Raw genomic sequence first — 13,693 nt, 5'->3', positions numbered from 1 at the left:
GGTCGAGAAAACATAAAAACAAAGTCACGTCGTGACGCAACTGAGACGCAAGGAAAAGTACCGTAGCAGCTCGGTGCCCAGCCTCTTTCGCTTTCTCGCTGTGATAGGTCATCATTGTGCTGTCTGGTGCAGCCAAGGCCGCCTTAATGCACGGGCTTACCTGGGCTGAAGCCCAGGGGCCTCCCAAGTTCAAGGGCCTCCCAAGTTTGCGTTCATGACGAGCTGAAAATGTCATATTGTTTTGTAACTTGTCGGGTTTTCTGTCAATCACTCTAATTGCACGTTACATGGCTGCTGATTGGTCCGTTGTAACTTAACGTGAAATAAAATGTCAGCGGGACGCACCTATAGCCAGTACTTCGACTCGCCTGAAAAGTCCGCTCCCCTTCTCACTCTCATAATGGGAGAGGGAGGGTGTTACTGCGCCGAATCGAAGTACTCCCAAAAGTGCTATTACGCCATAAAATATAGTTCCTCTTTTAAATCCGCTTAGAAAAGCGCTACGTTTTATTTTGTACCAGCAAACTTGCTCGTATAACTACTCTTCTTAAATAGGAAAAACGTTGATGTGTTTGGTCACTTCTAACTTTATCTCTAAATGGTACCATTGAATGAATGGGGCTAAGCTAAATGCTATCGTAGCGTCGCAGCGCGCTCCAGCGCTTACGTGCACACACACAGATGACAGAGGGATGATTCAACAGTTCTTAGTTAAGGTAATAACATATTTTAATATTGAAAATGAGTAGACTATTCCTTTAATGCATTTTCACTTAACTTATTATATTTTTAAAACTGTGGTGAGCATTTAGTTAGTGAGTGGCAATTTTCTGCAAATTATATTCCAAAAATTATATAAACATAAAGCTTATGAACATATAAACTTTTACACATTTTGGTTTTATTTTCACCACAAGTTGTTGTGTGTGGTTGTTAAATAAATCTAATGTCTTGTGTTTATGCTCAAGTGGACTCAGTGATATGTTAATAACAATTTTATGGTGTTTTCTGGCTCAGAGAGGGAAAACTCACTGTTGTATGTCTCGAAAGAAACTAATGCATTTTGTGATGTAGATTACCTAGATATTACACTTAAAAAAAGAGACTATAAATCGACGGGAAGGGGGGCCTACAAAACCTCTTAGCCCCGGGGCCTCACATTAGTTTAAGGCGGCCCTGGGTGCAGCTCACCTGAGTTGCAAAAATTCGCCCTCCCGAGCTGTGACAGCGCTCTCAATATCATCACCTTTGGAAGTTGGAATATTTTCTGCAGACGTGAGTCTTTTATTACTTTTTAATAGTGTTGGCGATACCTCGTGCCTCACGGTCCTAACCGGTGGCTGGTTCCGACCACACTCAGATTGCGTGCTCAGGTCAGGTATATTTCTTGATATTTTATTTTGCCGTGTATTTTTTGTCGTGTTAGCGATACCCTGTGCTTCACGGTGCTATCCGGTGGCGGATATCGGCTGCAATTGGGCTGCGTTCTATCGCAACCATACATAACTTAACGTGACTTGGTTGGTTTCGTTTTTTTTGTTCGATAATTTGCGCCTACGGTACTATCCGGTGGCCGTTATAATAACGTTGTATTTTTCACGTATTTGAGCCTTGCGGTGCTATCCGAGGGCAGCTGACTCATGCTCCTGTGATTTTTCTTGTTGGACGCGGTGCAACCGAGGACATATTCGAACTATGTCCCATAATGCTTTTCCGCCGACGTGCAAATTATGTCCGAACATCCTTCTTCCCGACGACGGACACGATCGATGCCCATCGTGCCTTGCAACCCAACATTTAAAGGAGGCTCTAACTGATCCATGTTTACACTGCAGCTTACTACCGCTATCAGAGAGACAGCTCCGGCTTGCTGAATTAGACCCCAAGTCTTCTGTTAGCCTCGTTCAGCAACACTCGGCACCGAAACGGGCTAAGAAGCGTGACGCGTCGGCCGCAGCTGGCGCTCCGCCAAAAAAGATTAAATCTGTACCACCTACCGATACAGCGGAGCAAACGCTGTCGAACACGGTTGCTTCTCTCTCGTCAAAATTGGCGGAGATGAAACGTTTTCTTCTGTCTTTACAACCCTCTATCTCGACAGCACCATCTGAGGATACATCCAAGTCAGGACAACATGCGGAGGTGTGTAAATCCCAGCCTCCACTTACTATGGATGTGGATGCTCTTTCTACAAGTGCCTCTAATTCACATTTTTGTGAGGATGAATTCGAGGAACTCGCCATGCCCCCCCTCATCAGGACGCTCTCTCCAACCTGTCCGCGCAGATGAATCGAGCGGCGGGTCTGTACATTCATCTGGTACAAATCCATCTTCTCCAGATGACATTTTGTCCACACTGCGCATGGCGGTGGCTCGTTTGGGTCTTGACACATCACCTGCTCAGCCTGCACAAACGAATGTGTTTTTCAGACAACCTGCTAATGAGACTGCCTTTATGATGCCACCGTGTAAGGACTTTGTAACTGAGTTCTCTAATGCACTAACGGGCTCCAACGTACCTAAAAGAAGATCCAAAACCGCTCGCACTCTTGCATCTATGGCCGAGGCTGATTCCGTTGGAGTGGGACGCGCTCCTGAGATTGAACAGCCGGTAGCAGCGCTGGTTGTGTCGCCTGATGAGGCACTGAGAGGCAACGTTCGCTGCCCTAGTGCTCAATGTGGACGTACTGACACCTTGTTAAAGAGAGCGTATGAATCGGTAGCTTATGTTACTAGAGCAGAGAACACTATCTGCCAGCTGCTTCTTGCTTGCAGTACAACCCTACAGTCATCTAAGGTTGATGACTCTGTGCCTCAATTTCTACAGACTGCTTTGCTGACTATGGGTCATGTAACTCGTGAGCTTGGCACGCTTTCGGCTACACTTCTGACAGCCCGGCGCCAGGTATGGCTAGCGCAGGCGAGGTTGCCGGAAGATTGTAAAAAGACATTGAGAGAACTACCAATCGTACCAGGTCATCTTTTTGGTCCGAATGTCTCTGAGGTCTTGGACAGGAGAATGAAGCTGTCGGAAGCCTCGCGTCAGCTCACTCAGGTCCCTCAGGCGCCTGTTTTTCGGATGCCAGCCACACCAGCTCCACCTCGTTACCCTATTCCGGACCAGCGTCCCCGTCATCACAATGTTGCTCAGCCCCAAACTTCACAGCGTCATAGGGGAAATGAGGCTGCTCAGGGGCGACGCTCCTTTCACCACCAGCACCATGGTGGAGCGCGCCAGCGTCCCCCCATAGCAACTAAAAGCAAATACCAGAAACCCTGAAGCTCCTGGGCCGGCGATCGGACGTTTTACCGTGCAACATCTGGATTACTGGGAAAGTTCAGTGTCCGACCCCTGGGTTCTGGCAACAATAAACCGGGGTTACGCCTTGCAGTTCCGACGCCGGCCTCCCAAGTTTTCAGGGGTTTTTCAGACGGTTGTCAAAGATCCGGCCAGATCGATGGCTCTCTCCCAAGAAATCGGTTCACTGTTATTGAAGGGAGCCATAGAGCCAGTTCCTCCCCTCAGTCAGAGGGACGGTTTTTACTCCACGTACTTCCTTGTTCCCAAGAAGGACGGGGGTTTTCGGCCCATTCTGGACCTACGTCGGTTAAATGTGTTCCTAAAGAAGCTCTCTTTTCGTATGTTACGGACAAGCGACGTTCTGCGTTCCGTGATGGAAAGGGACTGGTTTGTGACTGTGGATCTGAGGGATGCATATTTTCATATTCCCATTGCCCCTCACCACAGGAAGTTCCTTCGGTTCAGCTTTCAAGGGCAGGCCTACCAATTCAGAGTTCTTCCTTTTGGCCTGTCCCTGGCTCCTCGCGTCTTCACAAGATGCATGAGTGCAGTTCTGTCTCCTCTTTGGTCCAAGGGCATGAGGATCCTGCCCTATTTAGACGACTGGTTGCTCTGTGCCCCAACAAGACAACATGCTCTGCAGAACACCAAGATTTTACTGGAACATGTCCAGCGGCTGGGTCTGACTGTGAACGAGTCAAAGAGTCACTTGGTTCCAACACAGTCTGTAACCTTCATTGGCGTGACTCTCGACTCTCTTGCAATGTCCGCAACCCTGTCACTCGCTCGGTCGGACAGTATTCACCAGTTACTGACGCGATTCCAGCTGGGAAAGGAGATTCCTTATTGTGTTCTCCTACAACTAATGGGGATGTTAGCTGCCGCCACCCCTGTGGTTCCCCTGGGCCTGCTTCATCTCAGACCTCTCCAGAGGTGGAGCAACAGCCTGAGACTAGACCCTGTGAGACATCTTCATCAAATGATTGTTGTTTCAGCCGCTTGTGTCCGTGCACTAAAGCCTTGGAAACGATTGGGGTTTCTGAGAACAGGTGTTCGATTGGGTGTGGTGACTTCTCGTCGAGAAGTGATCACAACCGATGCTTCACTGACAGGATGGGGTGCAACGTAGAACCAGCGGGGAATTGGCGGCCACTGGTCGCAACAGGAGACCTTGGAACATATAAATGTTCTGGAACTAAAAGCAGTGTTTTTAGCTCTACAATACTTCCTGCCAAACATGATTGGCCGCCATGTACTCATCCGATCCGACAATACATCTACGGTTTTCCATTTGAATCACCAGGGCGGCACCAGGTCTCTCGCATCTTTACAACTAACGCATCAGATCATCAAATGGTCTCAGCATCGATTGGCTTCTCTGAAAGCGGTTCATCTTCCAGGATCAGCCAATCAGGTGGCAGATGCTCTGTCCAGGGACTTGTTGCTCCCGGGGGAATGGAGGCTCCACCCGGATGTGGTGCAGGAAATTTGGCGACGGTTTGGCAAAGCAGTAGTCGATCTATTTGCGTCAGAGCTGACCACCCACTGCCGTCTGTGGTTTGCAAGGACAGAGACATCCAGCCCGTTGGGACAGGATGCGTTGGCTCACGAGTGGCCGAACTGCCTGTTGTATGCGTTTCCTCCATTTCCACTACTGTGGGAAACATTACACAGGGTGCTCCTGTGCAATCACAGAGTGCTGTTAGTTGCACCTCGATGGCCGGCCAGGCCATGGTTTCCCCTTCTTCTGAGTCTGGTACGGGGCGAACCATGGCAACTTCCCGTCAGGAGGGATCTCCTTTCCCAACTACAAGGCCGTGTTTGGCACCCAGATCCGGCTCGTCTTCAACTTTGGATTTGGCCGCTGGGTCCAGCTCACTCTTAGTGGGTTGTGAACCGGCTGTTATCAATACAATTGAAAATGCTAGAGCTCCTTCAACACGACAGCTTTATGCCGCTCGTTGGAGACTGTTTTCTTCTTGGTGTGAGAATCAGGACGTCGACCCAGTTCATTGTACAGTACCAAAAGTTTTAAGTTTCTTGCAGCACTTGTTGGATGGGAATAAAGCAGCTTCCACCTTAAAAGTTTATAATAATAATAATAATAATAATAATACCTTACATTTATATAGCGCTTTTCACAGTACTCAAAGTGCTTTACATATGAACGGGGGAATCTCCTCAACCACCACCATCTTTATGTTGCTGCTATATCTGCTTTTCATGCACCAGTTGAGGGTTCTTCTTTAGGGTCTCATACCCTTGTATGTAGTTTTCTGAAGGGTGCAAAACGGTTGAAGCCGGTTCGTCTTGCCCCTTTCCCTGTGTGGGATTTGCCTCTTGTTCTTGAGTTTCTTTGTTCGCAACCATTTGAACCGTTGGCTGTTGCGGATATCAAGTGGTTATCTTTGAAGGCATCTTTTTTGTTAGCTATTGCATCAGCTAAGCGTGTGGGAGAAATGCATGCGCTGTCAGTGTGTGAATCGTGCTTGCGTTGGCTGCCTGAAGTTTCTGGGGTCATTCTTCGACCGAATCCAGCTTTTTTACCTAAGGTTTTGTCACCACAATTTGTGAATCAGTCTATTCATCTGCAGGCTTTTCAACCGCCTTCACCTGACTCCGACGTTGATGGGAGGTCTCGTCTCCTATGCCCGGTGAGAGCCTTGAAATACTATGTTGATGCTACCACTGCTTTCAGGCAGACTGACCAATTGTTTGTCTGTTACGGGGGTGTGCGTAAAGGTGCACCCTTATCCAAGCAGAGATTGTCTCACTGGATTGTGGAGGTGATTAAGTTGGCATATGCAAAATCTGGTCAACCCTTGCCAAATGATGTTACTTGTCATTCTACCAGGGCCGTCTCGACATCTTGGGCCGCTCTAAGAGGGGTCTCCTTGATGGATATCTGCACTGCTGCTACCTGGTCTTCACCATGTACTTTTGCTCGATTTTACAAAGTGAATGTGGCTGCTTCTTGTCGCATGAGTTCTGCGGTCCTTCAAGATCAGCTGTGATTCAGGTGGGTGACATTCCTCGTGACTATGTTGGTATGTGTCATCCACTAGTGTTTAGCACTGCCTCTGGCGGTCAGGAGGAATGAAACAGAACGCTAGTTACGTATGTAACTGTGGTTCTGTGAATTCCGGATGACCGCCAGAGATTTTCTGTCACTCGGAATGCGCGAGAAAGCATTTTGAGGCTGGGCACCGAGCTGCTACGGTACTTATCCTTGCGTCTCGGTTGCGTCACGACGTGACTTTGTTTTTATGTTTTCTCGACCTATCTGGCTTGGCAGCGATAATCCACTAGTGTTTAGCACTGCCTCTGGCGGTCATCCGGAATTCACAGAACCACAGTTACATACGTAACTAGCGATAAGCTAGCTGCCACACGCCTTTAACTTGCAAGCAAAAAGATCACTCAAAATAAAGCTACTACTTTTAGCTTTTTAATGAGTGTTTTGTTTTTGAATGACTAATATCATACAAGATCTCAACACAAAAACAAAGCCAACATGAAAATTTACTCTGACCCATAAAAATAAAAAATTGTCTTCTCACCTCAATGTTTTCTGTCTGCTCAGCAAAATTTCAAGTGCAATGAGCAAGCTATTAAAGGCTAACAAATTGATATCAAAAATGTACCACAGCACCATGTAGTATGTCTGGAATAAGCAGTGTGAGAACCAACCCATGAGACAACCAGCCCTGGTCTCCCCTATATGTTTCTGAATTATAACCGTAGTAAAGGTAACTTACTGCAAAGTTTTCAAGATATTTTATTTATAAGTATTTCTAATAGTAACTGTTAAAGAGTACCAGATGAAAGTTAAGCTGTAATTGTAGTCTATTCAGTGTACATATCAAGTCAATAATTCCTACTATGAACCTGTGGTCTGGTGACTGAACCATAGTAAAGGCACTGTAACACCAGTTTACAAGTAATAAACAGTCAAATGTGCATTGACTAAAGATATAATCAAGAAATTTTGAAGCCACCCAATGCTAACAAAGATTAGTAGTAAATAAGAATTGACTTGATATGAGATATGACCAAAATCTATGACACCTGGATAAGTGACTTTCAGCTATGAGAGGTGATGACCTTTAAGAGGTAAATGTTGTTAAAAGTATAAAATTAAAATAAGACTCCTGGGTGCTGCTATGTGTTTGTGTGTGTATGTGGGTGACATTTTTATAGCAAAGATTATTCACTGTGTTTTATAATAAGGGCAGCAACTAATAATCGATTAATCAGGTGATTAATCGATTATGCAATTTTTGTGTGAGCATATCAGTGAACACCCCTGACCACTCAGTGAGTTTCACGTCTTTGTAAATGAAAGTTTAATGCATTTTAGGAAGGATTGATCCTGTGCACCTATAGAGCCATTATAGAGCTAGGAGGTGATACCAGAAACACCCAAAAATTCTCGGGCCAGCATCATATGTCCAAATTTCAGTAAAAATCGTTCTATTTCATCATAAACAATCTGAAAACAGGGCTGTAAGTGTAAAATACCGAACTTGTCCTTTAACATGCGACCTGTGTCCGCATACACATTGAAAAGACAGGTGTAAATACAGAGGTAGTCGATGGCACCTTGTGATCGGATCTCAGTGTAATGTAAACGCAATCCAGCCATTATAACTGTATTTACCAGTCAACATCACACACAACTCCACCCACTATAATTACCCCTCTTCTGACTCACTGACAGCTGTCAAAAATAAAGGCTGTTAGGTCATAAATCACATAAATACATTTTTATTTATTTAAAGCATAATAAAATGACTAGATGTAAGGGATGTGTTTGTTTTTTGTTGTAGTCTTTTATTATGAAGTTCTGTCTTTCATGTTCATGTCTTTTATTTTGAAATTTTCATTGTCATGGTTGTCTTGCTTCCCCATTCCCCTGTCGTGTTCTGATTGGTTTCCTGTCTGTATTAAAGCCTTCTTGTGTTGCAAAAGCAGACTCACCACGCATGACTACGTATTTATATTCTAACTACTTGTAATGATACATTCAAATAAAGTTGTTTGTGTCAACACATTAACACAGCCCATTGACCTATGGCTAAGCCACCCCCCTCCACTTACTCTGACAAACAATTAACATTCAGTGAAAGGCGCTATGGCAACTGTAACAGTAGGAGACATTTCACAGGAGGCAATTGATGATTTTTGGAGACAGAAAGACTATACTGTATATTATCTCGAAGTCACCAAAAGGGCCTTAACTATGCATTGGAGAGTTATATTAATAATTTTATTGTTGAGAAGGTAAATGAAAAGCTTTAGCTCCAGGCAAAAATCTACAGGTCACAGTGTAAATGTGATAAACCGCATCTCGTTGCCATCATGGTCAAATAAAAAATGTACAGGTCTAAGTTGCATACGTTTCCGGGGACAAGCCTTTTTACCATCTTTACCAATAGTACCTCTGTGTTAGTTTGGTGCTACAGTATTTACATAAATCATTCAGTACAACATTGCGATTACAAATAACATTTGCATATCGATAATTTACAAATATGTTATTGAAGCTAAGTGACATGATGTACAACGCAGCTAGAAGCTAACGTTAACGTTTTCTCTTTACTTTAGAGATGTTAAAGATAACGTTCAAATACGTTGTTGACCAACCTGATCTCACGAATTTCCGTGTCATAGTCACGGAATTTTGTGCTCATTTTTCCGCGGCATTCCCACGGATCTCCGCATTTTTCCATGGCCCTGCTACGGGCTGTCTTTTTCGTGGCATTCTCACGGATTGGTTACTCAACTGTTTTGTCCTATTTTCTTACCATTTTCGCTTCGGTTTAGGGTTAGATTTACATGAAATGACATCCCTACCCAAACCCAACTCTAACCCCAACGCCAGGCAACAATTGTTTAAAGTTTAGAAAATATAAAAGAATAAATCAGAAAAAATAGTATAAACCAATATTTAAAGTGACATAATAACGCAAACACCAAATCTGGCCCTGGGCCGAAGCGAAAATGGTTTGAGAATGGGAAAAGGCAGTTGAGTAACCAATCCGTGAGAATGCCACGAAAAAGACAGTCCGTAGCAGGGCCACGGAAAAATGCGGAGATCCGTGAGAATGCCACGGAAAAATGAGCACAAACTTCCGTGACTGTCCCACGGAACTTTGTGAGATCATGTTGTGTTGACTTAGCTTAGAACAGATGTAGACATCCTTGTTTAAATTATCCACGTTTAGTTGGTGTTGTGGTCTACCGCATAACTTAATCCAGAGCAGACACTTAACGTTTTCTTGGTTGAGATGTGGCTTGGGCAAGGGTAAAAAAATACACAACGTCGCCCAGCCTCTGGGGATACCTAGTGTCGGAGTTGCATGTACCCAGCCAAGATGGCCGCCGCGCCTGCTGCCTCAGCCAAGATGGCCGCCGCTGTGCCTGCAGTCCCAGCCAAGATGGCTAAATCTATGTAGTATTTTGGGGGGATGGAAGGCATGAGGCAGAGAGCCGAGGCCCTCTGCAACACCATTGTCCCGGCCCTCCGTTGCCCCACGGCCAAGACCCCCTGCTTCTCCACTGTCCCGGCCCTCTGTTGCTCCACAGCCAAGACCCTCTGCTGCTAAATGATTTAGGCCCGCCATTGGTCCTCGGCCGAGGCCTGCCATGGTTTCACGGTCCAGTTGCTTTGAAAGGTTTAATTTGCTTCCCGCTCTGGTGAGGACAGGTCTGAAAAGAATACGTTGGATAAATCCGCCATTAGTTCGTCAGGGAAGGCAGATTCACAGTAAATAGACGGTAAACAAATGCTAACGTTAGCCGGTACTGTTTGGTGATACTAGCAGGAAATATGCTAAAGCTGGGTGTCACTAGTAATAAATCGCTTCGCTTAGTAATACTATTCAATAAGTTCAAGGTAAAGTTTTCCTAAAATTTATAATTCATATTAAAGCAACACTATGTAGTTTTTTTTACCTTTAAATAATGTCTCTAAAATTATTTCAGTGATAGAACAACCTTTAACTGGACAAATTGTACTGTTGCTGCAACCTGAGCAGCCTCCTAGCTGCTACAAGCACACGTGGCGGTGTAGGGTAGAGCACACAGCCCCGCCCCTCCCCCTGCCTGCAGAAGAGTGTCTGATACCAGGCACTGTTGTGCTTTTCAACCACATGGGGGAGCTGTAAGTCATTTTTACATGGAAACTACATAGTGTTGCTTTAAATAGATAGGAACAGGATAGTAAGAAAGAGAGGATTTAGATGATAAACTCCACAGAGTAACCATATGTAAATATCCACCATATTATTTTTAACCCCTTCATTATATCTCCATTGACTTTTAATTCAGGACACACAGTTCAGTTTTTTGTTTTAATCTCATGAGTCACAATGTTTGTGTATCAGTTAATTACGTATACAGCTGGGGAGGTTGAGACCTGACCTGAACTGTATATATGAACACATCTGAGCTATATCACGTTCATTTAGGAAGTTAGATTAAATAAGCATGTACTGTATTTATGTTCATGTTTCTTTAGATATTTGCCTTAACCATGTTGTCATTTCTAAAATGATTTTGTTTAAACTTTGTGTTATAATTCACTGTCTGTTTATAATTACTGTACAAAGGAAATCCTCTCAGACGCGATGTCTTTCAATGAGACTGAGAACATTCTTCTGTGTTATCCTTTACATCCAAACTCTTGTCCTAGAGCTTATCGGCTCACTGGAGTTAAAGTGGCACTGTACGCTTTTATTTCACTCATGATCCTCATGACAGTTTTTGGGAATCTGCTGATCATCATCTCCATCTCTTACTTCAAACAGCTTCAATCTCCAACTCATCTGATCGTTCAGTCATTGGCTGTGTGTGACTGTCTGCTGGGTTCACTGGTGATGCCCTACAGTATGGTGCGATCTGTCGAGGGCTGCTGGTTTTTGGGAGACGTTATTTGTAAAGTGCATTCTAGCTTTGACACAACCCTCTGTTTTTCTTCTTTAATACATCTTAGTTTAATATCTATTGATAGATACTGGGCCATCTGTGACCCTCTGAGATACAAAATGAGGATCAATAACAAAACTGTGACTGTATTTATCACCTTTACATGGATCTTTTCATTTGTGTACAGCTTTTCTGTTGTGTTTTCAGGGGTGAATGCTGTTGGTTTGGAAGCTTAGGTGTCTTGTTTTGGTGGCTGTGTTGCTCTTTTTAACAAAGAATGGGGACTAAGTAGTATAATCTTGTTATTTATTATTCCAGGAACTATAATGAGCTCTCTGTATATCATCATATTTAATGTTGTGAAAAAACATGCAAAGGTTTTGTCAGTGAAAGTGTCTGTGACCACCACAGGTGTTAACAGTCAAAGTTCTGCACACAGAGAAAGAAAAGCAGCTAAAACTCTGGCTCTTGTTATGGGCGTTTTCTTAATCTGCTGGCTGCCTTTAGCTCTTGCCACTGCTGTCGACCCTTTCCTTAATTTTGTGATCCCAGCTGATGTTTATGAGGCTTTAGCTTGGTTTGCATATTTTAACTCCGCTTGTAATCCTTTGATCTATGGATTTTTTTATCCTCGCTTTCAGAAGGCCTTTAAGACTCTCATATTCACTTATATCTGTGGATTCAATCATTCACATACTCTGACATTTGAATGAATAGTTTCTGTAGATGAATAATAACCAATGACTGAATAAATGTTATGAAGCTGATCGTGTTGATTTCAGAGATATTTAATTCCTTTAACATTGTTTATAATAATGTTTATTATTCTCTTACGTAATGTAGTTTCACATGCTATAATTTTGAGTTCTAAAAACTCTGGGCCTGTAATGATCTTAATGGGAACATCATACATATTAGATCAGTCATTATAATAAACAGCAGAAGTTAAACAACACAAACAGTCAGTTTTAGATCTGAGATGTATAGCAACTGTTTTTAACTTGTCTTTAAATGTCCTGACCGCAATAGTCTGCGTTTTGTTATATGAGACAAAGATTATGTTTAATACAAAAGTATTTAGAGAAAATGACAACTGTTTAATCATACATGAATAAAATCATGATTTAAATAATAAATGTTTCTGAATTATAACCATAGTGAAGGTTACTTCTTGAAGAAAATTGTTTAAGATATTTTCTTCAAGTATTTCTAATAGTGACTGTTAAAGGGTAAATAACCTAGAATAAGACCAGATGAAAGTTAAACTGTGATTCCCTTTCAGTCGGTCACTACGACGTCACGTCGTGACCGACGAATTGGGAGCTCGCTTAGAGAGACCAATCTGCTTCGAATACTACTAAAACGCCAATGAACTTGGCATTGAGATATTTGCATAATGCTGGCGCCGCCCCGCCAGGTGCGTATATAAGGCGCACGTGCAAATAGGGAAATCAGCTTTTTATCGCTTCGAAAGCCGGCAGTATCTGCTACTGAGAAGCTACTTCACTCTGTTGGGATCGATTGCGGAAGTTGGTTGGACTGGCAGTACCACAGCGGACGCCTCGCAGTATTCCACAGGCTCTGCATCTTTTTTGTTTGTTTGAGTTTAGTGTGTGCGTTGCCTTCCCTGTGCGCATCATCAACTGAGCATCTGAGTGAATTTCCCTAAAAGAGTGATACGAGAGAGCTTTGTGCCTTGTTAAAGGCAGCCACTCTCTCGTATATCCGGACATTAGCGTCCTTTTCAGGATGGCTTTTCGTCCGTGCGATCTTGGATGCGGGAAGTATATGGGTCCGAAGGACGGTCACGAGCGTTGTCTTTCGTGCTTGGGCATCGAGCACGCTGAGGCAGCGTTCGCTGGGGGTAAGTGTTCTCACTGCGAGAACATGTCCCTTGTGGATTTGCGGAGACGGTTGTCTTTCCTCCGGGAAAAACGCAACCCACGTCCGACGAGCTCTGATCGCCGCCACGGTGCGGCTGTGAAGCTCTCGAAGGATGATCTCCGCATCACTGTGCTGAACCGGGCAGGGGATTCGTCCTCTGCCTCTCAGCCTCCTCATCCACAGCCGGTTGATGCGCCGATGGAAACTTCAGAGTCGTGTTCTACGATGTCTGTTGGATCTGTCGTGCCTCCCTCCGGGTCCACGGAGACCGCAGCATCCGAGGGTGGGCCCTCTACCTCTGAGGATCTGGATGTCCTCCCCCCTTCCGGACGGGTCGTGACGCCGGATTTTGATCCAGAGATGGTGGCCGTGCTCTCTCGAGCGGCGGAGACCGTCGGGTTGGAGTGGGTTCACCCCCCACAGCCCGAACCGTCCCGCCTGGATGATTGGTTCTTTGGAGCTGCCCGGGTTTCACAACCCTCTCCGCCGGTACCTTTCTTCCCCGAGGTGCACGAGGAGCTGACCAGGACCTGGAGGTCGCCGTATTCTACCCGTTTACGGCCGTTTCAGCCCTCCCCC

General features: G+C 44.6%; 1 protein-coding gene and 1 pseudogene across 1 annotated transcript; both read left to right on the top strand.

The window, feature by feature from the left end:
- Window positions 1-2,221: 2,221 nt before the first annotated feature.
- LOC141350305 (uncharacterized) lies at window positions 2,222-5,386 on the top strand (annotated as a pseudogene).
- A 5,546-nt stretch (window positions 5,387-10,932) lies between these two features.
- LOC141350304 (trace amine-associated receptor 4-like) lies at window positions 10,933-11,943 on the top strand. Its single transcript, XM_073855405.1, has 2 exons — window positions 10,933-11,452; window positions 11,549-11,943. The coding sequence occupies exons 1-2, from the start codon at window positions 10,933-10,935 to the stop codon at window positions 11,941-11,943; spliced, it is 915 nt and encodes a 304-aa protein (XP_073711506.1).
- Window positions 11,944-13,693: the final 1,750 nt, after the last annotated feature.

Source organism: Misgurnus anguillicaudatus, chromosome 18 (assembly GCF_027580225.2).
Source record: "Misgurnus anguillicaudatus chromosome 18, ASM2758022v2, whole genome shotgun sequence".
NCBI classification, from domain to species: Eukaryota; Metazoa; Chordata; class Actinopteri; order Cypriniformes; family Cobitidae; genus Misgurnus; species Misgurnus anguillicaudatus.
Note: the sequence above shows the minus strand (reverse complement) of the source record. Positions and strands in the feature narration are given on the sequence as shown.

Coding starts and splice junctions, on each gene's coding strand:
- LOC141350304 (XM_073855405.1), top strand. CDS start 10,933: ATGTCTTTCAATGAGACTGAGAACATTCTTCTGTGTTATCCTTTACAT. Junction 11,453..11,548: donor TTCAGGGGTGAATGCTGTTG/GTTTGGAAGCTT, acceptor TTATTATTCCAG/GAACTATAATGAGCTCTCTG.